The sequence below is a fragment of the Ahaetulla prasina genome, chromosome 1 (genome assembly GCF_028640845.1).
Source record: "Ahaetulla prasina isolate Xishuangbanna chromosome 1, ASM2864084v1, whole genome shotgun sequence".
Lineage (NCBI taxonomy): Eukaryota > Metazoa > Chordata > Lepidosauria > Squamata > Colubridae > Ahaetulla > Ahaetulla prasina.
The window spans coordinates 344,540,727-344,563,924 of record NC_080539.1 but is presented as its reverse complement, the minus strand read 5'-3'; the positions used below and the strand labels follow the sequence as shown (position 1 = coordinate 344,563,924).

General features: G+C 38.0%; 1 protein-coding gene across 11 annotated transcripts in view; it reads left to right on the top strand.

Annotated features, from left to right (window-relative positions):
- SYNE2 (spectrin repeat containing nuclear envelope protein 2) overlaps window positions 1-14,258 on the top strand; it is a 276,441-nt gene extending 262,183 nt beyond the window's left edge. For 10 of the 11 annotated variants that reach the window (XM_058162907.1, XM_058162909.1, XM_058162908.1 and 7 more), the window contains 10 exons: window positions 791-859; window positions 1,835-1,971; window positions 2,219-2,339; window positions 4,887-5,104; window positions 7,101-7,301; window positions 8,197-8,325; window positions 10,189-10,380; window positions 10,473-10,559; window positions 11,330-11,376; window positions 12,250-14,258. In XM_058162907.1, the coding sequence (XP_058018890.1) occupies window positions 791-859; window positions 1,835-1,971; window positions 2,219-2,339; window positions 4,887-5,104; window positions 7,101-7,301; window positions 8,197-8,325; window positions 10,189-10,380; window positions 10,473-10,559; window positions 11,330-11,376; window positions 12,250-12,475 (1,427 nt within the window). In that variant the 3' untranslated portion in view covers window positions 12,476-14,258. The remainder of the gene's footprint in view (window positions 1-790; window positions 860-1,834; window positions 1,972-2,218; window positions 2,340-4,886; window positions 5,105-7,100; window positions 7,302-8,196; window positions 8,326-10,188; window positions 10,381-10,472; window positions 10,560-11,329; window positions 11,377-12,249) is intronic. The other variant, XM_058162905.1, reaches the window with a different exon arrangement.
- Window positions 14,259-23,198: the final 8,940 nt, after the last annotated feature.

Below are 23,198 nucleotides of genomic sequence, written 5' to 3'. Positions count from 1 at the left end.
TACGCACTGCCCTCTTACTATCTCAGTGATTCCGAGTAGTTTACAAATTACATTCAGCAAAGCTTTAAATGTGTAGATGGGAAAGCAAGAAGTAATTGTGAGAAAAAAAGAATGTTCACCCCGGTAGAGGTTCTGATTTCCTATTTCCCATGTCAACTTCCCAGGTAGAAAATCAAGTGGAAAATGCTGTGAATTGGGTAGGATATAGTGTGTATACGTACTGCTTAAGGAGAAAGTGATCCTTCTCCCTTAATGTATTTGCACTTGCCACATATACTTTTAAAAAATATTTCAGAAGGCATTTTTAAAATATGAATGTGGCTTTCCCTGATCAGAGTCTGGTTGCAATCATTGTTTGAAAGCCTTGTATTTGTGGTCTTTCTGATGTCAACAAACATTTCAGGAATCAGAAATCATAAGCCTAATAAAGAAGAAACCACTGAGGGTCTTTGCCCATTTATTTATCCCTTTTATCTATATACATAGTGGCCTTTTCTTCTTTTTCATTTTCTTCTTAGAACTATTAGGAAAATTAACAGTTTTAAAAGAATAGCAAAGAGAGATGAACAGTGGCTATTTTTATAAGGCCACATAGCTAAATGGTTGCTACCTTTATACTTTACTTCAGGGCATTTTGACCACTAATTTTATTTGGAAAAAGAATGCTCAATTAATAGATATCTAACAGGATCCATCTGGGGCTTCTGTAATGCTACGTTCTTGTATGGTGGGAAGGGAAGAGTGAACAGACTCTTTTGCAAAGCAAATGGTGACGTTATTCTTTTTTCAGATGTAGAAATCACTGAACATCCTGAGGCATATCTTAAAATGACCACAAAAGCTTTGAAAGCAGCTTCTGGTAGGCACCTGCTACTGCATGTGTCTCAACATGACAGTTTCCCTGTGCCGCACGCTGTGCTCTTCACACCTTTCTCATATGCAGGTTTCTGATTCCCTAGCTTGTATCAACACCATGCACCAATTGGCTCATGGTGGGTTCTCTTTTTGTTTGTTTTGTTTATTTGATGCTACACCATCCCCACATGTCTCTACCTAAGTTAAGACGATGCATTTTTAGTTCTCCATACCAATATAAAAGCATCAAGGCCTTCCTTGCTTGTTCCTCACAATGTGGCATCCATCGACAGTTTCACTGGTTCTTGTCACCTGTTGGACAACTTAGTTTGCTTTAAAGCTCCCTTTGCCATTCAGTTTAGGGACTGACAGGACAATCGGGATCCTTTTTTATATTTGTAGCCCAAAATGAATGAGCACTCATTACTATTTAGAAAAACTAAGGTTCAGATACTTCCTTGAATGGAAATATTAAAATTTTTGTTGACCAATCACATTCTCAGCTCAAGAAGCTGAATATGTATTGATATTTCAGACAGAAAAATTGAGTGGCATTTCTCTAAAAGTCTAATGGTAAAAAAAAAAATACACTAAATAATTACCGTTAGCTGACCTATAATGCAGTCCCCAAAGCTGCCTCCTGAAATAAGCTATCTCATTCTGCTTACTGCTGGGGCCATGCATCAAGTCCAGAAGTGCTTTTCAACCTTTCCCAATCTTTTCTTTTTTGATGGTGGTAAGAACTCATATTTTCTTTGGGCATTCTCAGAAAAAAAATATCCTCATAACTGCATGGCTCTCATTTCACTGCCCGTGAAACACTGCTGAAAGATGTTTGCAAACAAGCATGCTTTGCAAAACAAATGGCAATATTATCCATTTTTTGTCATGCCATCCTTCCTTCTCTGTAAATGCTTTTAATTATTTTTTCCTCCCTTCACCCTTACATCTAATTTTCTGTGGTTTTGTTGCACAACAGGGAAATCTGCTGAAACTCACATATGGCATCCTTCAGAACACCCAGTTTGCCGAAAGCATTCATACAACCAGGAAGAGATGGTTAGAAGTGTCTTATCAAACAACGAAGATTCCAGCACATCCTACAAACCAGGCAATGTAAGTCTGGGGTGCCTATAGAGCATGAAAAAACAGGGTTAAATTAGCTGGTAACAGACAGGCTAACTAAATGTTACACACAAATAAGATAGTGGAGCTTTTTCAAGACAAGAAAATTTGGAGAGTGGGATATCAAATTATATTCCATCTATAAATTTCTCAATAAAGAATAGATGGCTGTGAATCTGTGCTATAAATGTGATATATTGCCAGAAGACTTATTTACTTTCTATCCTGTGTATTTCAGGTGAAAGCATTGAGCACTAGGAGCATGGATGATATAAAAGACATTTCCGGGATCTTGCCTAGTAAAGATTCTCAAGAGAACCAGAACTTCATTAGTGTTTCAGCCATAGAGAAACAGCCAGGTATGTTAGCCACAGTCCCTGTTAATTTTTTTAAATATATTTGTTTACCTGTGAAGGTAACAATTATTTAGGATTTAATTTTTCTCTATGTAATAGCATTATTGAAGCTAAATTTCTCATAACTGAAAAATGGGGAATAAATACATAAATGTAAGCTCTTTAAATCTCAACAGAAAGAGAAAAGGACCAGAAAAGAGGCAACTGTAATATGAATAGATGCTATTACAATGATTAATTTAAAATACAATAATCAGAATTTCTAATATACAATGGAAAGATGATCAAAGAAGATGAACAAGCTGAAATTAAGATTAAAAAAGCAAGGGGATCTAAGGAAAAAAAATCAAGCATTGATCAGACCAAACGACCTCCTAAAACTTTGAGATGTTCAACTTATACTGAAACATCATTACCAAAGGTCTAAATCAGGGGTGAAATGCTCCCGGTTTGCACCGGCTTGCCCGATTAGGTAGAGATGGCAGCTGCTGGTTCGGAGGACCGGTAGCAAAAATCCCTGGCCCCGCCCCCCCTGCCTCTGCTGAGCCGCACCATCAGCAGAGGGTTTTTTTTTACTTTTAAAAGTTTTTCTTCAGCCGAAACATTCCTTTAAAAGTAAAAAAAAAAAAACACCTCTGATGATCGCGGGGCTGAGCAGAGATCAACACCCTTTAAAAGTTTTTTTAAAAAACCCTCTACAGCCGAAGGGAAAAAAAAAACAAGAAAAAAAATGATGTTTGAAAAACCTCCTCTGGCGATCCCAGAGGAGTTTCCTGATCCTCACAGACTTTTAAACTCACTTTTTAACAGCCCCCACTTACAACAGCCCCCACCCATGCCCAGCCAATTCCCCCTCCTCACTTACCTATAATTACTGCTCTTTCGGGCTGGCAACGCCATGCTTTCTTCAGCTACTGAAGAAAAAAAAAAAGCTTGCTTTGACTTCCTGCTTTGCTGGCTGAGGAACTCTGGGATTTGAAGTCCACAATAAAATAAAATAAAATAAAATAATAAAATAAAATATTTGTGCAGCTTTCTGAGATTTGGTGTGTTTCTGTAGTGTTTCACTCTAACTACACAAACACACAAAATCTCAGAAAGCTGTATGTGGCATTTTGTGTGTGGGTGTGTGGGTGTGAGTTGTATGTGTGTAAAGTGTGAAAGTTGGTTTTTGAGCTTTTGTGGCCACCAAGCCATGCCCACCAATTAAGCCACGCCCATAGAACCGGTAGGGAAAATTTTTAAATTTCACCCCTAGTCTAAATGGATTTCCCAAGTGACAAAAATTTCATAACCTAAGCTTTATAAAGGAGAACATGTTCTTATTCCTTCTATTCCAAATTTGATAGGATGGTACCTTGAGTAAGTAGTTGGGAAGGAGCATGTTAAATAAATAGTCCTTCTGGTCTCAAAAGTGTCTCTGCCTGTATTTCTGGCTTAATGTTCACACACAGGAGAATTAGGCTGGCAGAATCCAGACATAATACAATAAATTTATAATTTAGAATAATTCTTCCTCTAAATACACTTTTTGAAAGTTAAAGCAGTGGGGCTGTTTTGCATGTTTTCTCTTTGTAGGAAAATTTAATTCATGGGAGAAGTCAAAGATACATCACACTAATGTTCTGAAGGGGTATGATCCCCTCCTACCATCTAACAATTCTGACATCACTTCATCTCAATTTATTGCACTGTGCACTGCAAATGAGTTGTGAAAATAATATGATTACAAAAAAAAAAAACCCCTATAGATAATGTATTTACTGTTATACTAGTAGAGGCACAGCCCTTAAAATGCTATCCTGAAATTAACTCGGATATTATTCTCATATTGTAACCAGCATTTGTATTTGTGAGACTAGTTGAGCTGAATTCAAGGAGATGAGCATACGCCCAAAATAATGTTGATCTGACCCAAAGTAGTGTTGTTGTTTTTTTGTTTTAAACTGAGTAATTTTGTATTAAACGGCAGTGACTATTTTTTTTTTTTTTTTTTTTTTATCCAAAAAGTTTTTATTGGTCAAAAAAGGTTTATACAAATACATATCAGGTATGGTAAATTTTCATTTTTCTTATACAAGATAAGAATTTTACTCAAAATTTTAAACACATACAACAGCCATATGGCAAGCAGGTGATACGAAGTAGCTAAGTTTATCAATCTTACATACGCAATAAAGAAGGGTCAAGAATAATCAGAATATCATACAAAGGAGAATAAGGAAAACCAACACAATACCAAATATCATTGTCACTTCCTAGTTTTGGATCTCAGAACTCTGGGTTCAGCCTGACCCAACTCCAGGGCCGCAACAGCGGCAGCCGCCTCCTCCCCATGGTCTATAACCTCCCCTTCTTCAACTCCTGGGTCATCTAATTCCAGGAGGGCTTTGTGTTCCTCCACGTAGGCCGCAGCCTCCGCAATTGTACTAATTTTTTTCGTAATGCCCTCCCGGAAAATCATCAATCCCTCTGGCATCAGCCATCTGAAGCCTACTCCCTTCTGGTACAATTTGCTTGACAAAAAGTAATATTTCTTTCTAACGGCAGTGACTATTGAGAGATGGGAACTCCTTCAAGTTCAAGACCTAAGCAACAAGCTGAGAATGAAGCAAACGTGGCAGCAGTGGCAACAGCTGAACTCTGACCTTACCAACATTGATATTTGGCTGGATAAAATGGAAGAGGAAATGGAGGGGTTGCAGGAGGAAGAACCACAACCAGTCAACAGCATTCAGGCCATAGAGCAGAGAGTCAAGAAACTGAAGGTGATTAAAAAAAAATGCTGAAAAAGAAAAATAATCTCATTGATCAACACATGCAGACAGATAGTTTATTAACCTTGCAGTCTTTTTTTTTCAGCAGTGGATATTCAAATGTTGCTTGGTACTTCTTTCACTTTGCCTAATACAGATAATTCTCAACTTACGACCACAATTGAACTTTAATATAGGTAGTCCTCGATTTACGGTCACAATTGCATCCAAAATTGCTAAGCAAGACAGTTAAGTGAATTTTGCTTCCCCCTCTTTTTTTTTTTTACCTTTCTTCCCACAGTTGTTAAGTGAATCACTGCGGTTGTTAAGTTAGTAACACACTTGTTAAATGACATTTGGCTTCCCTGTTTATTTTGCTTGTCAGAAGATCACAAAAGGTGATCATATGACCCCGGGACATTGCAACTGTCATAAGTACATGCCAGTTGCAAAGCATCTAAATGTTGATCATGTGACCATGGGGATACTGCAACGGTCGTGTGAAAAACGCTCATAAGTCACTTGTTTTCATTTAGTGACCATTTGACTTCAAACAATCAATGAATGGTTGTAAGTTAAGGACTACCTGCAGTCCCATGAAAGTGTGTTCTGTGCATGTGCATGCAAACAATGCAAGTTGCAAATCATCTCTTTCACAATCTTTGTACGGTCTTTGTCTCTGGGCTTTCCATTTTCTCCATTCTATACCAAGCTGATGACAGTAGGGCTCTTTTGGGTCAGAAGTCCACCCAAAAACCACTTGATACAAAAAGGACATCCTGAGGTTCAGTCATTATAAAGCTCTCATAGTATAGTAATAGATCCCAGTGAATCGAGTGGATCCAACTTTCACATGTTGTGTTTGCAAAGCGCTTGTGCTTTTGATTAAATACGGGACTTTACAATAACCAAGATGTCCTGTACTAGCAAAAATAAAATCAATTTCGCTAGTTTGAATATTGTTTCTCAGCTTTCCTTTCCAATTTGCAGAATACACTGTAGAATACTAATAATCAATTTGTAGAGCACACTGAGAGCCAGTGTGGTGTGGGAAGAAATATCTATCTGGTTCAGTTCCAAGCTGGGAGGAAGGCACTGGAGAGAAAATGGAAGCTGGAGGCTGATTGGAAAGAGGGTTTAATGATGAACAGAACCACTAAGCACTTGTGATTCTGGGCAGCTGACCACATGGAGTTGAGAGTGAGGGGTTTTTATACCTTCTCTTGGGCTTTGCACTTGAGCTTCCAGTTTCTGTGCAAGAACATGTATTGTATTGGCTGTTGTCAGACTCCCATGGGGCCATGTAGGGGTCATAGCTGGCCCTATAGGCAAAGTACAAATCCTAGGTGTTTGTCTAAGCTAAGTTCAGTTGAGGTTTGGTCTGCTCAGAGATGATGCAGTGAAGGAGCTTGTGTTCTGAAAGGGTGTTGGGCAATTCCTTTTATGGCTTAATGGCTTTGCCCTGTGTTGGATCTTGAGTGAGAGTATTTGCTTATGAATAGAGCTGTCTAGTTCTCAATAAGCTCTTCATCTCTTAAGTGCTGACATCTGCTGAGGGCTATTAAGAAAGGTGGGGTCTGCTTTCTGCTTCCAAGAGCATGTTCTCCATTCTTCCTTTAGGGAAATACAATATTCTACCTTTTTAATATCTCCTAAAATATTTCATTCTTCTAGGAGAGGGGTGGGTGCTAATTTTCTACAGTGGTTTAACTAAGATGAGGGTCTGGGTCAATCATAGTCCAATCTTAGTCATTGGAAAGTCACTAGGTGTCTGGGCCAATCACCTCTCAGCCCAGCCTCCATCGCAGGATTGTTATGGTGGAGAAAGTGGTGGAGGAGGTAGTCCTATGAACATTGCACTGAGCTCCTGCAGTAAACATATACATCTAATAAATAGAAGGATTTTTTTCCAACCTCAATTTGGTGCTGCTGCTTAAAATCACAGTTGTAACTTTCTTTTTTTTTCTTTTTAGCAAAGAACTCAAATTTGTTTTTTTCCCCTTATCAGGATATGGTTAAAGCCTATAATAACTACAAGGCCCTTGTACTGTCTGTTAATCTGACCAGCAAAGATTTCAAGCAAACAGATAGCACTGGATGCAAGGAGCTTCAGAACAGACTTCGACGGGTAAATTTACGATGGGAGAAGGCAAATATTTCACTGGAAAACTGGAAGAAGAATTTACAAAAAGCTCTGATTCATTGCCAGGTAAATAGCACATTATGTTTGTACCTCATTATTAACAAGTTAAAATTACTAGGTTAGCAAATGCCTATGTACAGATAGCCTCTATGTTTGCTCAGCGACCGTTTAAAATTATGATGAATCAATAGTGGTTACAGCCAATCCTTGGAGTTCTTGGCCATCCAAGCAAACCATTCTCCCATAGTCACATGATCGCAATCTAGGCACTTAGCAACCAATTCACACTTAAAGTCGGTTGCAGCATCCTGCAGTCACATTAGCACCATTTGCAACCTGACAGCTTCCCCAGAAAGTCAGTGGGGAAGCCAGAAGGAAAAATCACAAATCACTGGGGTAATCATCTCCCATCTCTGTACTCTATCCCACAGCCCTGTCTTGTGCATCCAAACTGCGCCTTCCATGCATCCTCTCACATTGCATGCTTCCCAACCCACATTACATTTCTTTGCACTTCATGCACCCTCCTTAACCCTCACCATGCGTCTTGCACACCCTTGCATGCCTTACCTATCTCACACGGCACCTCGGCTGCACACCACCTCACTTTGTGTCCCATCCCCCCCGCCATCCAGCACTAGCTACTTACCTAAGACTTGCAATTTCGTGCCCTCGTGACTTTGGCTGTAGGAAGTTGGCAGGAAGTTGCCTCATCTAAAAAAACACCCACCAACATGGGATTTGGTTAACGATGGCAATTGGAACTGGCGGAATTGCCCTGGCTAAACAGTACCTTTGGATTTTACAACTGCTTTGTTTAATGATGAAAATTCCAGTCACGGTTGTAAATTGGGGACTACTTGTAGTTTGAATGAATCAGCTGCCATAAAGTTACAACTTGAGGTTACTTAATGTGTTTTTATATGATTATTTTCTGAAAAATAAGTACTTGTTCCTGCAGGATTTTCATGAACAGAATCAGAAACTGCTGCTCTGGCTGGCTGCTGCAGAGACACGGCGGCACCAAGCACAAGTTAAGGAGCCAAATGCTGATCCTCATAGAATACAGGAAAGTCGAAAGGAATTAATGGTAAATTTGGGGGGGAAAAACAAACCTGGAGCATCTAGAGACAAATTATTGCATCTCTGTTATATTCAGCACTATGCACTGGGGCCTCCCTTTGAACAATGGGACTTGCTCTACTCACTACAGAGCCTCATAAATCTGTTCCATAAATTTCACTAAATCACCAAATCAGATTTGAAAATGTACAGTGGGAAGCAGACTCTAGATCAGGGTGTCAAACTCGATTTCATTGAGGGGCCGCATCAGGGTTTTGTTTGATCTCCGGGGTGGGGGGTGGCCAGGGTGGGCATGGCCAGCTGGACATCACTCACATCAGGGGCACTTATGGTGGCCAAGTGCATAGGTAGGACTTCCCTCAGACCCTCCCTTACTCTCATTATAATCTCCTCCCTTCCTCCCTTCCTTCCTTCCTTCCTTCCTTCCTTCCTTCCTTCCTTCCTTCCTTCCTTCCTTCCTTCCTATCTTTTTCCTTCCCTCTTCCTTCTCCTTTCTTCTTCCTTTCCCTCTTTCCTTATTTTTCCTTCCTTGCTCTCTTCCCATCTTTTCTTCTTTTTCTTTGCCTTTCTCCTTTCCTGTCACCTTCTTCAGTGGTGGGATTCAGCCAGTTCGCACCACTTCGGGAGAACCGGTTGTTAACTTTCTGAGCAGTTTGATGAACTGGTTGTTGGAAGAAATCATTAGGGCAGAGAACCGGTTGTTAAATTATTTGAATCCCACCACTGCCCTTCTTGCATGCTCAAATGCAAAAGGGAAAACATTTCTCCTTTTGTTTTGTTTTTAGTTTGCTTTGCTAGTCCTCTGCCAGTGAAAATGGAGCCCGTTTTTGCTGGCAGAAGGATGAGAGAGGCTGTCATGTCCAAAAAAGGAGCATGTGGCCCTTCCAAGCTCAATTTTTGCTGACAGTGGCATCACGGGCAGATTCTTTGCTGTTTCCAGGGTAGCCCTGGGGCCAGATCTAAGCCTTGAGTTTGACACCCTTGCTCTAGATAAACCCAGAAATGTACCATCAACCTGATTCACCAATCATGTTATTTTCATTATGGCTTATTGTGATTTTGTGTTAGCGTGTTATGTGAACCTAGCTGTTCTGATTTATAAATAGTTAAGTTTTAATGTATTTTTTCCTTATTTTGCCCTTCTTTTTTTTTTTTTTTGCTTAGCGCTACTTACCTTTTGAAGTGCCCATGTCACGTTATGCAGACCTATCATTATATCATAGGTCATTCATTCTCAGTTTAGAATTATATATAAACAAGGGGTCCAACCAACCATGGTTATTGCAACCCATGGCCTATTGCAAATATAGGGGTCCAACATGGTTGATTGATATGTATTTGACTGGATATTGGAATGCCAAGCATCTAGTTTTGGCTTTTTGGCATTGGAGTCCTGTTTGTTGTCCTTTAATTCACATGAAGCAGGGTTCATTGGAAAATATTATTATATTGGTTGCATATATAAGGTCCAGATGTTCAGCTGCATCTCTAATTTTTTTTTATTTGCATTTATATCCCGCCCTTTTTCGAAGACTCAGGACGGCTTACACTATGTTAAGCAATAGTCTTCATCCATTTTTATATTATATACAAAGTCAACTTATTGCCCCCAACAATCTGGGTCTTCATTTTACCTACCTTATAAAGGATGGAAGGCTGAGTCAACCTTGGGCCTGGTGGGACTTGAACCTGCAGTAATTGCAAGCAGCTGTGTTAATAACAGACTGTCTTAGCAGTCTGAGCCACCAGAGGCCAGACTATCTTGGAAATACTACAGTCAGCCAGAGTGAAGTGAGTGGGTGAAATAGTGTATGATTCTCTAGGTGACAGCTTCCTATGGTTGTTAATGTTTCCTCTTATATACTTTAAGCAACTGGAAAAAGAGCTTCTGGAACGGCAGCTTCAAGTAAATTCTCTACAGGAAATTGCTGCATATTTGCTTGTCAAGCCTGATGGAGAAAAATATATTGAAGCTAACGAGAAAGTCCATGTTATTGGGAAGAAGCTTAAACAGCTTCTTGAAGGAGTTTCATGTGACTTAAAGGTCTCGCAAGGGAGACAGGTAGGTTGGACTGCATGTTCCAAATCTGATTACTACAACTCTAACTTTGGAGAAATAACAGAGGTAAGGCTTTCTTCTTCTTGTTCCTCTAGGACGTAAATACATTTCAGGTGAATGGGGAAGAATTGGATTCTGGAACCTATCAATTATCAGAGAAATCTCCTGTTTCTAAAAATAAGGCAAGTTGTTTGGTGGTTGGTTTGTAAAAGGCTTTTTCCCTTTAATTTGTTTATTTTTCTCTGTCATCATTCAGTCTTGATAGGTAGTCCTGGTCTTACTGGTACAACCATTTGTTTAGTGACAGTTCAAAGTTATAGCAGCACTGAAAAAAAAGTGACTTGTGAAGGTGTTTCACATGGCTGTTGTAGCATCCCCATGGTCATGTGATCAAAATTCAGATGCTTTGCAACTGGCATGTACTTATGACAGTTGCAGTATCCCAGGGTCATATGATCACATTTTGTGATTTGACAAGCAAAATAAATGGGGAAGCCAGATTGCACTTAACAAGCAGGTTACAAACTTAATAACTGCAATGATTCTTGCCAACAACTGTGGCAAGAAAGGTTAAAAAAAAATGGGGCAAAATTCACTTAACAAATGTCTTGCTTAGCATTAGAAATGTTGGATTCGATTGTGGTTGTAAGTCAAGGACTACCTGTATATGCTTTCGGGTACTGACTGTCATGGTTTTGCCTGTACAATCAAGTAAATTCCATTGTTTGTGTACTTGTTAAGGGACACTTTATTTTTATTAGTATATTCTTGAGACCCCATGATAACTGACAGTATAGAGACTATGGCAGAGGGGATTCATTGTACAGCCAAAATACTGCTGGGCTGACTGTATTTATATGCAATTTAAATGTGTGCCTTTTGTATATGCTGTTGCTTTGAGGTTTTAATTTTTTAAGGCCAGCTGTAGTAATCACGTTTTAACTATCTACAGGTTGATGAAAAGGAGATCCTGCAGAGTAACACCAGGAGCAATGTTAGGTAATGCTTTTCAGTAAACAGTTTCTTCTGTGAACTAAAAATTAGTATCAAAATCTTCCAGTAGATTTAGAGCCCAGTAAGAAATATTGATTATTTGAATGCAAATTTGCTTAGCTGTAGGAAATGCTGAACAATTTAGGGTCATGTAGAAGGAAGGCGAGGCGATGTAATCCTTTGTGCCAGACTCCCCCCTCCCCACAAAAAAACAACAACAACCCAAAGCCCCCAATGGATGGATGAATATTTGTGTTTCACTTAAAAAAGAAATTCATTCAAGTTTCAATTGAATTAATTGGATTTTCCTTCAGGGACATAAATTGTGTCAGAAATACAGAAGGGAGTGAAAGAATCCGTCTTCTCTTCTTCTCCATGGTCCAAAGCAGGGTAATGGCATGGCCACAACGTCACGTTGAATTCAATTCTTAAACACTAGCTGTATGATTCCTGGTGTTTAAGGATTCATAGTTTTCACAATGTGTGACTTGTGAAATATTTATGACACTTCATATTAAAAACCATGGGGATTGGTGTAGAATTATAAGTGTCAATAGTTCAAATCACAAAAATATTTCATTCTGAAGCAATTCTTAACAATATTTTTTTTGCGAGAATTCAATCCAGAAATTGTTTTTGACTATGACGTTTGGTATGCCAAGTCTTGAAGAGGTGGTGCCAGCCAGACAGGCAATATAGGGCTAGAATGGAGTCATAACCTCTCTTGGTACAAGAGAGTTTGTAAATTGTGGGGTCCTTGAACTTGATTGTTTTCTTGCAGACATTACCAACTAGGTAACATCATCAGTGCCAGAGAGGTGTGCTCTCTGTTTGTATACAAGTGGTTTGCCCTGTTTACGAGTTGTCCTCTGTTTGCAGGATGGAGGAGAAGGAAGAGACCAATTCATTTGCACCCAAGAAGTCTGCTTTCTTCTGTCGTGTCCTACGAGCAGCATTCCCTTTACAATTGTTCCTCCTCCTCTTGTTGTTTTTGGCCTCCTTGATCCCTGTCTCAGAAGAAGACTACAGCTGTACTCAAACCAACAACTTTGCTCGTTCTTTCTATCCAATGCTACGATATATAAATGGACCTCCACCAACTTAAAGACATTCAATTTTTTAATTAATATCTTCAATGGAGTCTTCTTTTTATGCTGCTAGAGTTTGTCCAGAATTTCAGTTTCTTGGTAACTTCAACCAGGGCTTAAGAGGCACCAATGAGTAACACTGGCAATATTATGCGGAGATCTCTATTGCACTCGACAGGAACCAAACTAGGAGGCTTCAGCTAATCTTCTGAGAACATGCTATTGCTTCTTATCACAAAGATAAAGATCTGTTAGCAATTTCAGTACTTGGATTGGGTGGGTAAAAGCTGTTAATTACTTAGAGCTTTGTACAGGAAAGCTGTTTCTATATATTTTCAAACTATAAGCAATGTACTTTATACTCTTTGCACAGTGTGTGATCAATCAGTGATCTTCATGCCAGAAAGAACCGGTGAACACAAGTGTGTGTTCTTGTTAGTAGTTAAAATGATTTCTCTAATCAAAGATAAATGCATAATCCCCTAGAAAGATCTGCTGCATAAGCCCAATAGTAACAGGTAGGAGCTAGAGTTGCACAACAGCATGGCTGCACTATTCTGTCTTTTCTCTTTGTTTTGGTGAGTCTTGAAGAGAACTTCCTGGTGGAGTGAACCCATCATTTTTAATGTAAAAAAGAAGTCCTTTTTCAGGTGGTATTTTGCATGCAGGGAGATCTCTTTCTGTATTTGGCTATTTTAGTGGAAAGATACTTCAATTTTAAAAATATTTGTTATACTTTAGAATTTTAGGAATCTTACCTATTCAGTTCATGAATATGTATGTTTCCAAGACAGATTTTTATAGTACTTAGATTTGTCTACTTTTTCTGATGTCTCCTTTTGTATGGTTTTTATAAAAAGAAATGAAAATGCTACATGTAGGTAGCCTTTATTGTTTATAGACTTTTTTAAAATAAAAAAAATTAGAGTTGATTATCTCATACACGAACAAATGGATTTTGTAGACATGCGGCTTTTTAATCAAACCCATTTATGTTTAATTTTCTTTGAATAACGTACAGTCTAAGTCAAATGATTTATTCAAGGGCAAAATAATTCCTGGGCCAAGAGAGCAATATGTGCACAGAGAATATGGGGCCTTTATCTTCTTTCTCTTTATTCTAAGAATTAGCATATGACATTCCTGGACAATGATAATGGATTACAGGAAATTGCAGATCCAAATCAGTGGGAGTCTAGTAGCACTTTTTCTGACTTACAAAATAAGCCCATGGAAGCTTATTTATGTTATCCCCAAAAGGTGTCACCAAGCTTCTGATTTTTTGACTACCATAAAGTAACACCACTCTCCTTCTCCAATAGAAATTACAGGGAATTAACATGAATAAAAATAAAATACATGCTGGATCTTGAATGGGAGAGGAGGAGGGAAGACCAAATGGAGAAAGGAGAGGCTTGTCTTATGGAGACCTACAATGTGCTTTCCATACATAGACAATTCCTGTTAGCTTTAATTGATGCACAGCATCTCTTCTTGTCAACTGACTACTACCAAAGGGATTTTTGAATTGAGATATCAAGAGAAGGCCGCTGTTTTCTTGTCACTGCTTCAGGCTTTCTGCAAATCTCGGCTCAGTATTTTTTGAAAATAGAATGCTGGGTTAGATGCCTTCCTAACTTTCAAGCAGGATGCTGCCTCATCAGTAAAAGATCACATTTAAAATGAAGTGGAATTCATCTGATAGTTAAAAAAATGCTTTTATTTAAATCCAAATTACACTACTCCTGTGTACCATTCAATCATGTTTTCCTTATTAAAATTCTGCTGATGTTTGCAGTAGTTCTGCCTTTGTCTCAATACTTTACAAAGTCAAGTTTTCAGAGACAGATTATAGCAAATGCTTGGTCTGTTGTTTCCTAAATTAGACATAACTGTTCCTATCTCAACACTAGAAAGCGTGACCTCGTATTGTCTTACTATAATTAAGTTCTGACCTTACATTCCCATAACAATTGAATCCAGAGACAACCTGACATGTTTACAGTCAATATATATATAAACCTTGCACAGGTGATGAGTCTGTAGCCCACCAGATGATTGGCCATGACTGTCAATGTTTCTAAGCTTTGCCTATGCTGATTGGTAGTTACAGGGGTTAAGATTTTTACATCAAGAAGCCCCTCATAGGAGTTTTCTTATCCTTAACAAAAACTTTTTAAAAAAATCTTGCCCCAATTTATGGGGGGAAAAAGTCTTAAAAGTAATAACCAAAGAAAGCAGACTATGATTGCAGTTTGTCTCAGATCAGGGGTGGGGAACTATGGCCCTTTTACGATCTGTGAACTTCAACTCCCAGAATTCCTGAGTCAGCATGTGATCGTTCACAGATCGTAAAAGGGCCATAGTTTCCCACCCCTATCTTAGATATAGTAAGCAGCCTACCAAAAATTAATGTTTGATTAACTGCTATCCCATTAAAAGATATCTTTCATCTTCCAAAGAACTAATAAATACAATAATTCAAGTCTTTCCAGTCTTATGTGGCTATTTTTCTCCCACTCGTATGGACATAATATAAAATAATGTACAACAACAAAAAGTATTAATTTATAAAAGTCAGCTGCTAATCCACATGATCCTAGAATAGGTCATAAAGAGATCAATCTGTAACTACCTTGAAAATAATGTGGCAATTACCGGATGTCAGCAAAGATTTTTCAAGAACATGTTTTGCCAGAGCAATTTTATCTTATTATTTGATCAAATAACTTCCTTAATAAATTGTGGGGTAGCTGTAGATTTCAGTTTGACATTTGATAAAATACCTGCATTCTGAACAATAAGCTTGTTAAGTTGGTGTGACAAATGACTACATAGCTGGCTGAGAAATCAGAGTTAATCAGAATCTTCTCGTCTTACAAATGTGATATCAGGTGTGTCTATAGGCTGGTTCTAAAAAGACAAGAAGGTGGGTGCAACTACATGATCAAAGCCTGTTTTTTAGCTGCCAATGACCCAGGACTTTGAACATGTGGTCACTTCTGTCATCTTGACTTTTGTTACCCCCTCCCCCCAACTTCCCAGGTTCTGCAAGGATGAATTAAGGAAACATATAGACAGTCCTCTGAGTTCTGTAAGATTTAGCCTGTGGGATTTTCTTTCTACAGAGGAAAAAGTTAAATTCCTCTCCATCTTCATATGCCCCATCCGTAGACATGACTGCCTAAAACTACAATAAAATAATGGATAAACAGATAGATTAGGGTTGGGGGGTAGAGAGTCAGTGTTTTATTTCTGCTGACTGCCTGGATGAGTCTGCAGTTTTCTTAGCAAGAGTATTTTTGGAAGTGCCATTTGATTTTGCCATCGTCTCCTTGCTAGGGCTGAGAGAGCGCGACTGACCCAAGATCAGCCAGTTGGTTTTGTGCCTAAGATGGGACTAAAACTCACAGTCTCCTGATTTCTAGTCTGGTGCTTTGACTGCCACACTAGACTCTCTTAAGAAAGAAAATAAATAGGATTTTTTCCCTTTTAATTGCCAGTACCTTGACTCCCTCATTGGATTTATGCTTCCTTAGTTGGATATTTGCCCAGTCAAGTTTTTCACTAGCATGTGAAATGGTATTAACCTGGTTGGTTTCAAAAAACTGCAAACAAACTAGCAAAAAAGTGCAAAATTCAGCTCTGTTATAGAAGCCATTGGCTTCATTTGTTCTTTCACCTTTGTGCAGGAAATACAAGGAAACTATATTATCCATACAGTATTTATGCAGCAATGCCAGGATCTTTTATAAACATGTTCAGTGTGTGTGTGTGTGAGAGAGAGAGAGGGAGAGATTAGGGTGCTATATTAAAAGAAAAAATTAGGTGTTCAATTAAGGAGCAAAGTCCAAAAATCCAGCAGATGGCCAAATACCAACCCAGATCTCTCTCCACATCCCCAGCTAATGCACAATTAATGTATTTGAAGGTTTTTTAGAGGGTTTAACAATTTTTTGCAAGCTAAAATTTGATGGAGAGGAGGAACCACAGCAGAAAAGTGCCTGTTTCAGCTGCATTTTAGAGCATTTCAGCTCAAGTGAATAACAGTGACAATCCTTTCCTTCCTTCATTTATCCCAAAGCTGCGGGTTCCAAGACATAATTAGTAACCTATTTTTATGGTTAAAGCTTATTTATTTTTCTACAGCTAAGGCTAGACAATTCTAATGGTGCTTCTTCCTCCTTGGTTCTAATGAGGATTCCCTAAATCAAGATAGTTTACCACTTCCCACCCCACTTTTTTATTTTTCTTTTGTGCTACTCAGAAGCCCAACATGATTAGTCAGTATGTTAGCAATTCTCCATCCAAGGATTCATGAGACCTCAATGGTGACTTGGGTCTGGCTTTCCATAGTGTACCAACACAATCTTTTATCTCACCACCAGGTTCTCTCCAAGAGAACCAGTACCACACCAACTCACCATGAATTGTAGCCTGTACCATGCCAACTCACTGTGAATTGTAGAAATCTCTCCACTGTCTAAGGGCCCACTGCAAGTCATCTGGAGAGCAGGTTGGTCCAGGATATACTGTAGAATTCTGCAGGGCAGATGTCCGTACTTCCCACCCTCATTTACTGGGATAACAATAGCCCCCAAGATCAGCTGGCTCTGCTAGGAAGTTTCCTTCCGGCATGCCACTTCCTAGAAACTAGTAAGGAAAGTTTTGGCATTCCAAATGAAGCTGCTGTCTACTTAGACTAGGAATGCAGAACTATGGCGCTTTTATACTTGTGGACTTCAACTCCCAGAATTCCTGAGTCAGCCGCAGGTCATAAAAGGGCCAGAGTTCCCCACCTCTGACTTAGACCAAATCTCTCAGTGTCTGTATCTAACAAGAGGTCCCTGAAGTTCAAATACCACAGCGCTTACTACTAATTCAAGTCCCATCCATTCAGACCTACATCAAATCCCAGGGTATTCATGAATTCTTGAGCCTACTTCATCGGTATAGACATGTATTTCTACCTGGCTGACTTGTTGATCTAAACCCAATTGTCTGATTAGTAGAGGAAGGATATCCAGACCATAAAGTAGCCTCTTGAGGACCTTAGTTCTGCTGAATAAGACCCTACATTTTTCAACTATCACACGGCTTATGACATACCTAGCATCCTCAACATTGAAAGAGGCTTCATCTCCCTGAAAGAAAGGAAAAGTTTCATTCTGGCCGTTGCAGGTGTGATGTATGCCTGGTATTTAATATTGATAAATTAGTTCACAACTTTATTCTATTGCCTAACTCCAAAATGGCAGAACACTATCACTTTGTACCTCAATTACCTGTCAATCCTATATTCAGCTGGTGTTCTGGAGAATTATTTTAACATAATGCCACATTTATTTAATGATTAGCTCTCAAACCAGAAGAAAAAGGCCACTTGAAACAGTCATTAACCACTTGTCTGAAGAACTATTTTCACCCTTTATGCTAGAAATTATGGAAGAGGATTGCCATATAAATGTTGCGTCCTCAGTGGGATAAACATGTAAGTTGATCCACAATGGCCTTTTAACAGATGGAAACAATCTAAGTATTCTACCAAAATGTACCAGAAGGAACCAATTCTAAAACATCATCAGGAGAGAGCAGATCCTTAGCACAGAAGTCATATTGAGTGCTTGAGCTATAACTGTTAAACTGGAGGTGTTTGTTCAATACTTCTATCTCCTGTATAGCATCATGCTGTAAAAATTACAGCATCAAACCTTAAAAATCTTTTCAGATATTACATATGTGAGCAGGTGAGTTTGGCAGGAATAATTCTTTGTTTAAGCCATTGTTTCTCAAATTCAGCAATTTTAAGAGGAGTGGATTTCAACTCCCAGAATCCCCCAGCCAACACTGATTTAAGAAACACTGGCTTGAGGTATCAGCAAGCGCATTTGTGACAGTGGGGACAGCACTTATTTTTATTACTTTTGTTTTCACCTCCAAAGGCCGGATGGTTCTGATACAGTGATGTCACTAGAGTAGCTTAGAATGGCATTTGGCCGAACTCTTGTAACTGTAAGGAGTGAGGAGTTTGAGATGCACTTTAAATACAATAAGTTTACTAGTTGTTTCTTAAAAAATAAAAACTTATGCAATGCAACTTTAGTAACAGACCTGTGATCACCAAGAGTAACAGAAAAGGAGCGATTCACCCAGGTGTAAAGCTGCCTATTGAATTCCTGTCTGTGCTGAGGCCTTTTTTTTAGTTGAAATTTCCTGCTCTGAAATATTTTTCTCATCACAATGGCAAAAATTAAATGTCAATTATCATAACACAGTGAAATAACAAGCTTAAACAATAAGCTAAGAAGAATGAACAAGACCAGGACCTTATAGAATATTGTTTTTTTATTTATCACTTACATCCTACAAACACATTACTTTGTGAGGAGGGGAGGGAGGGACAAGCTCTACATTTGTAGAAAGCAGCTGAAAAAGTGTCAGATTTCACACCTTACCCCAAATTTGGCTTATGTTCACAAATTACTTGGAAAGGCACCCAAAATAATTCCAAAAACATTTCAGTTTTCAAGCCGCTAACAAAGTACACATTCATATTTATCTTATGGTTTACAAAACATCATAGGCAAGGAATGCTATGCAGGCATGTGGCAGGAGCTACAGAATGCAGATACCTTTAAATTCCGTTTTGTGCAAACAGTGCTCATTCATTCAAAGGACCTTATTTTCTAAATAATTGTGATAAGCGTTGCAATGGGAAAAGAGCAGTGAAACAATGCAGAGCCACAATGAAATACCTGCCAAAGCAGCAAGGTGTGGAAATAGACAACTGCTTGTCACGAAAGATAGGTTTTCAATCCTAAAATTAAGGGAAATAATCTTGTATTTTGATCAACCATTAGATCAAGCAGAGGCTCCAGATTGGACCTTATTTCTGGTTCCCAATGCCATTTTTCAACCATTATTCAAAATGTATGCAATTTGGGACTTTGGTGTCTGTTATTCTTATACAAAAAGACATTATCTGAAGAGCCTTTGTTAGTTAAGAGTGTCAATGCATAGACTGGTTAGGATTAGGGTTAAGTCATCAAGTTAATTTTCCAACCCACAAATCCACCTGTGGATCCTTTCAAGTCAGTCCAATAGGTCAGAAAGCATAATTTAATAGGGTGACAGAATATTTTTTTCCACAGGTACAACCATGAGGCTTTTTTAAAAAAATATTTCAAAGCTGCAAAAGGTTAAACAATGTTTGCACATGCCCAAAGAAATAAAGTATATTTTGAGAATGCATTTCTGCCACTTTTTTGAAGAATGCTTTTACTCTTTCCATCTACCTTTCTTCAGTTAGGTTTATTTCAACTTTGTCCTATTGATTTAAAGGGGAATACATAAGGGATTAAGGTTTAAGAGAAAATAATTGTCTCTGAATTTGTTTGGAAGGCCAATAATTTTAGAAAAGCTGGTCTCTTTTATTTATAGAGTTATAATAATGTAATAGGCAGTTCATTGTCACTTTGCTTCTATATTAGAAGTCACTGGGGTTTGTTCAGTGATAATAATCACACTCAAGTTGCTTGTTGCAGATTTCTTATGCAAATTTCAATAAAATAAATGCACATAAAATACATCAAATGCCTTTATATCTGCTGACAGGAATTGCATGCTGAAATCAATGTCTGCAAACAATGAACTAATATTCTCTATATCCCATTCAAGCCAATAAAATATTGCAATGTAAATCTTGGGGAATATCTATGGGATCACTGTAGTCAAAAAGGATTGGATGGCCAATTAAAATATATTTTTAAAAAACAGAAAAATGGAGATGTTGGTAGAGAAAATACATGAAGGTCTACAATGATATGCGAGTCTGAGAGTTGTGACATTGGGAACACTCTGTATCTGCACATGGCTTTAAAGGCAACATTAACTCTTTAATAAGACATGCACCTGGCACGCAGAAAACTTCCGTTTGGTCTCCAGATAGTTCATCTGTCTTCTGAGACCCCCAAGAATAGTACAAAATGAAAATTATTGTAGCTAAATAGATTAAAACCTTAGAACATGCATTCCCCAAAGTTAACATACTTAGTTTAAAAGAAATCTGGCACTGTGACTATGGACAATACTCAATAAAGCTCTCAATCTGTATAAATTTACTGTTGCATCATAAATGCTGCAAAACTTATTTAACTCTTAAAATTTTTGAGATTTTAGTAAAGATTGCCCACAAATTTTCAAGCAGAGCATTCTTTGGAATAGGAATAAAAGTTAAGCTTCTCAAGAATTTGAACACACTACTATTTTTGCATTGTTGAAGAATTACATTTTATGCACAGCCTTCAGAACATCTATTATCTTGTCCTATTGTCCCCAAAACTGAAAAATCTTCTTGGACAGGAAGTGAAATGTTTTCAATGAAAAAACCAAGGAAGTCCAGTTGCCTTTAGGCTAACCATGATTGAGAAGCTCCATAGGTATCTTGTCCTCTTCATTCTATATTTTACAAAGGCTCAGTAAGCTTACAGACAGTTGGGCTAAAAAATGCCTGGCTGCCTTTTTTGTATTTCTCTGTTAAATTCCTTCAATCTTACTTCATATTTAACAGATGATTTTTTAAAATATTATCTATCATATTTTGCCATTACATTAAAAAACATATTTTAACATATTGATGCGATAAACTTACATGTCCTCCAAACGTTCCTGAGATAAATTTCTTTACAATACCTTCACAGATACATCTACACACAAGAAATTGGTCAATGGGTGACTGTAAAAACAAATGGCAATGTGTAAATGTGCTACCACAAATCAAACACTAGATACATCAGTAATAACCAAACGCAGTACTCTCTAAGAACAAATCTCATAATTGCTTAATGGTGTCAAATAGAACATTTGGTGTCTATATAATTGTTCCTATAAGATAAACAAAGCAAAATGAAGAGAAAGACACTATATAGTAAAATGTAATGAATAGATGAAGCGATGGGGAAAATGAGGGGGGAAATTACAAAGACCAAAGGAACACAGGAAATCCCATTTCCTTAATAGGTCCTCTCCATTTTACTTAACTGTGTATAACATGGTAAAGCTAAAAAAAATCAATCAAATTCTATCTCATATAATTATTCTGTCAAAAAATTTTCTGCTTGCAAGTTTTCTTTTGTTCCATTCTTAATTAAGTAGAAGAGTTACACATTATTTGTACAAATCTTTGAGGATACTTTTTTCTTTAAGGAACACATATTTATACACATTTGCCTAGCATCCTTACTTTTTGAAAACAAGTTCCCCCTAGAAAAAAATGCATTTTGAGATTTTAAATATATGCATTTTGGCTATAATTTTTCCAAAGTACATAGTCTTGCTACGTTGCTTTGAACTGTGAGCTGTGTAACAACATTCTAAAAATAATTCTGACTTCAACATCTTAAAATTTTTTGAATTGCTCACATACAGGATTTCTAAATTAACCCATCTATTTGGTCTAAGTCAGGGGTGTCACGTGATGTAATGGGACTTTCCCTCCCTTTGCTAAATCAGGCATGGATGTGGCCAGTGCATGATGTATCTTGACAGCCCTGGTCTAAGTGAAGATCTGTAAGAATGACACCATTGAAGGTATAGAACGGCTCCTTTTCATGAAAGAAAGAAGCAAAGCCAAAGCTTTTCAAGTGAAAATTAAAGGTGTTCCTTTAATAAGGGAACAAAGAAATGTTTCTTTAGGGTGATGAAAACCTATAGCAAAAAAATCCAGGAAAGTACTTTGTGCAGAGACAAAAGAGGTTTAGCTGGAATAATCCAGAAATGTAGCCGTATTTCACTGTTACAGAAACTTCAAAGGAGTCTGATGCCCCCTTTGCAGATAGACAGATTTGTTATGGGATCAACCTCAATGGACAAAGAACTCTATTTTGCAACAGTGGTTGTGGGCTCTCCTATACTTCTTTTACTCTTTTGGTTTTTATATTTTCTTTCCTCAAGATAAAAATGGAAGTAAGAACCAGAGACCGCTGGGAAATCAAACTGAATGGCCAAGCTCACCCCTACTCGAAAGCCAACAAAACAATTCAAAACTCTGTTCGTAAATTCTGCCATTCCTATATGTAGCTGACGTTATCAAATGTGCAGCTGGGTGCTGTAGTGAAAGATGCATGAAGTTTAGTTCAGGAAAAAAAAATGCATTTTTCAGACATTGGGAAAAATATGATGTTGAACTTTCTGCTGCATTCTATAAACCTCAAATACTGAATTTTTTCATAAGTGCACAGAAAAGTTTCAGCCAAAACGTCTATTCCCTACCTTGGGTTTTCTAGAGTAGTGTTTCTAAAATTTGGCAGCTTTAAGATGTGTGGACTTCTACTCTACTCCCAGAATTTTCCAGACAGTATGGGAGAGTTGAGATCCATACATCATAAAGTTACCAAGGTTGTGAAACACTTCTCTAGAGCAAAAAAAACAAAACAAAACAACCATAGTTCCTGTTTTAGTCCCAACCTCCCTTCTGTGCCAGCTGAAGAGGTGGGAGAAATGCTCTGAACCAAATCTGAAGTGATTGACCACTGGAGTCCTGAGGACTTCCATTGTCCTGCTCTAAATTTCAACTCTATGCTTTGTTCCATATAGAAAAGAGCAGAGCGAAAGTACTTGTTCAAAATAAAAGTGCAAAAGCCCATTGATGTGTCAAATCACACCAGGCAACTGAGCATATCTAAATTATTTTATATGCATAGAACTGACTAAATTTGATGTTTCCATAGATTGGTTGTTCTC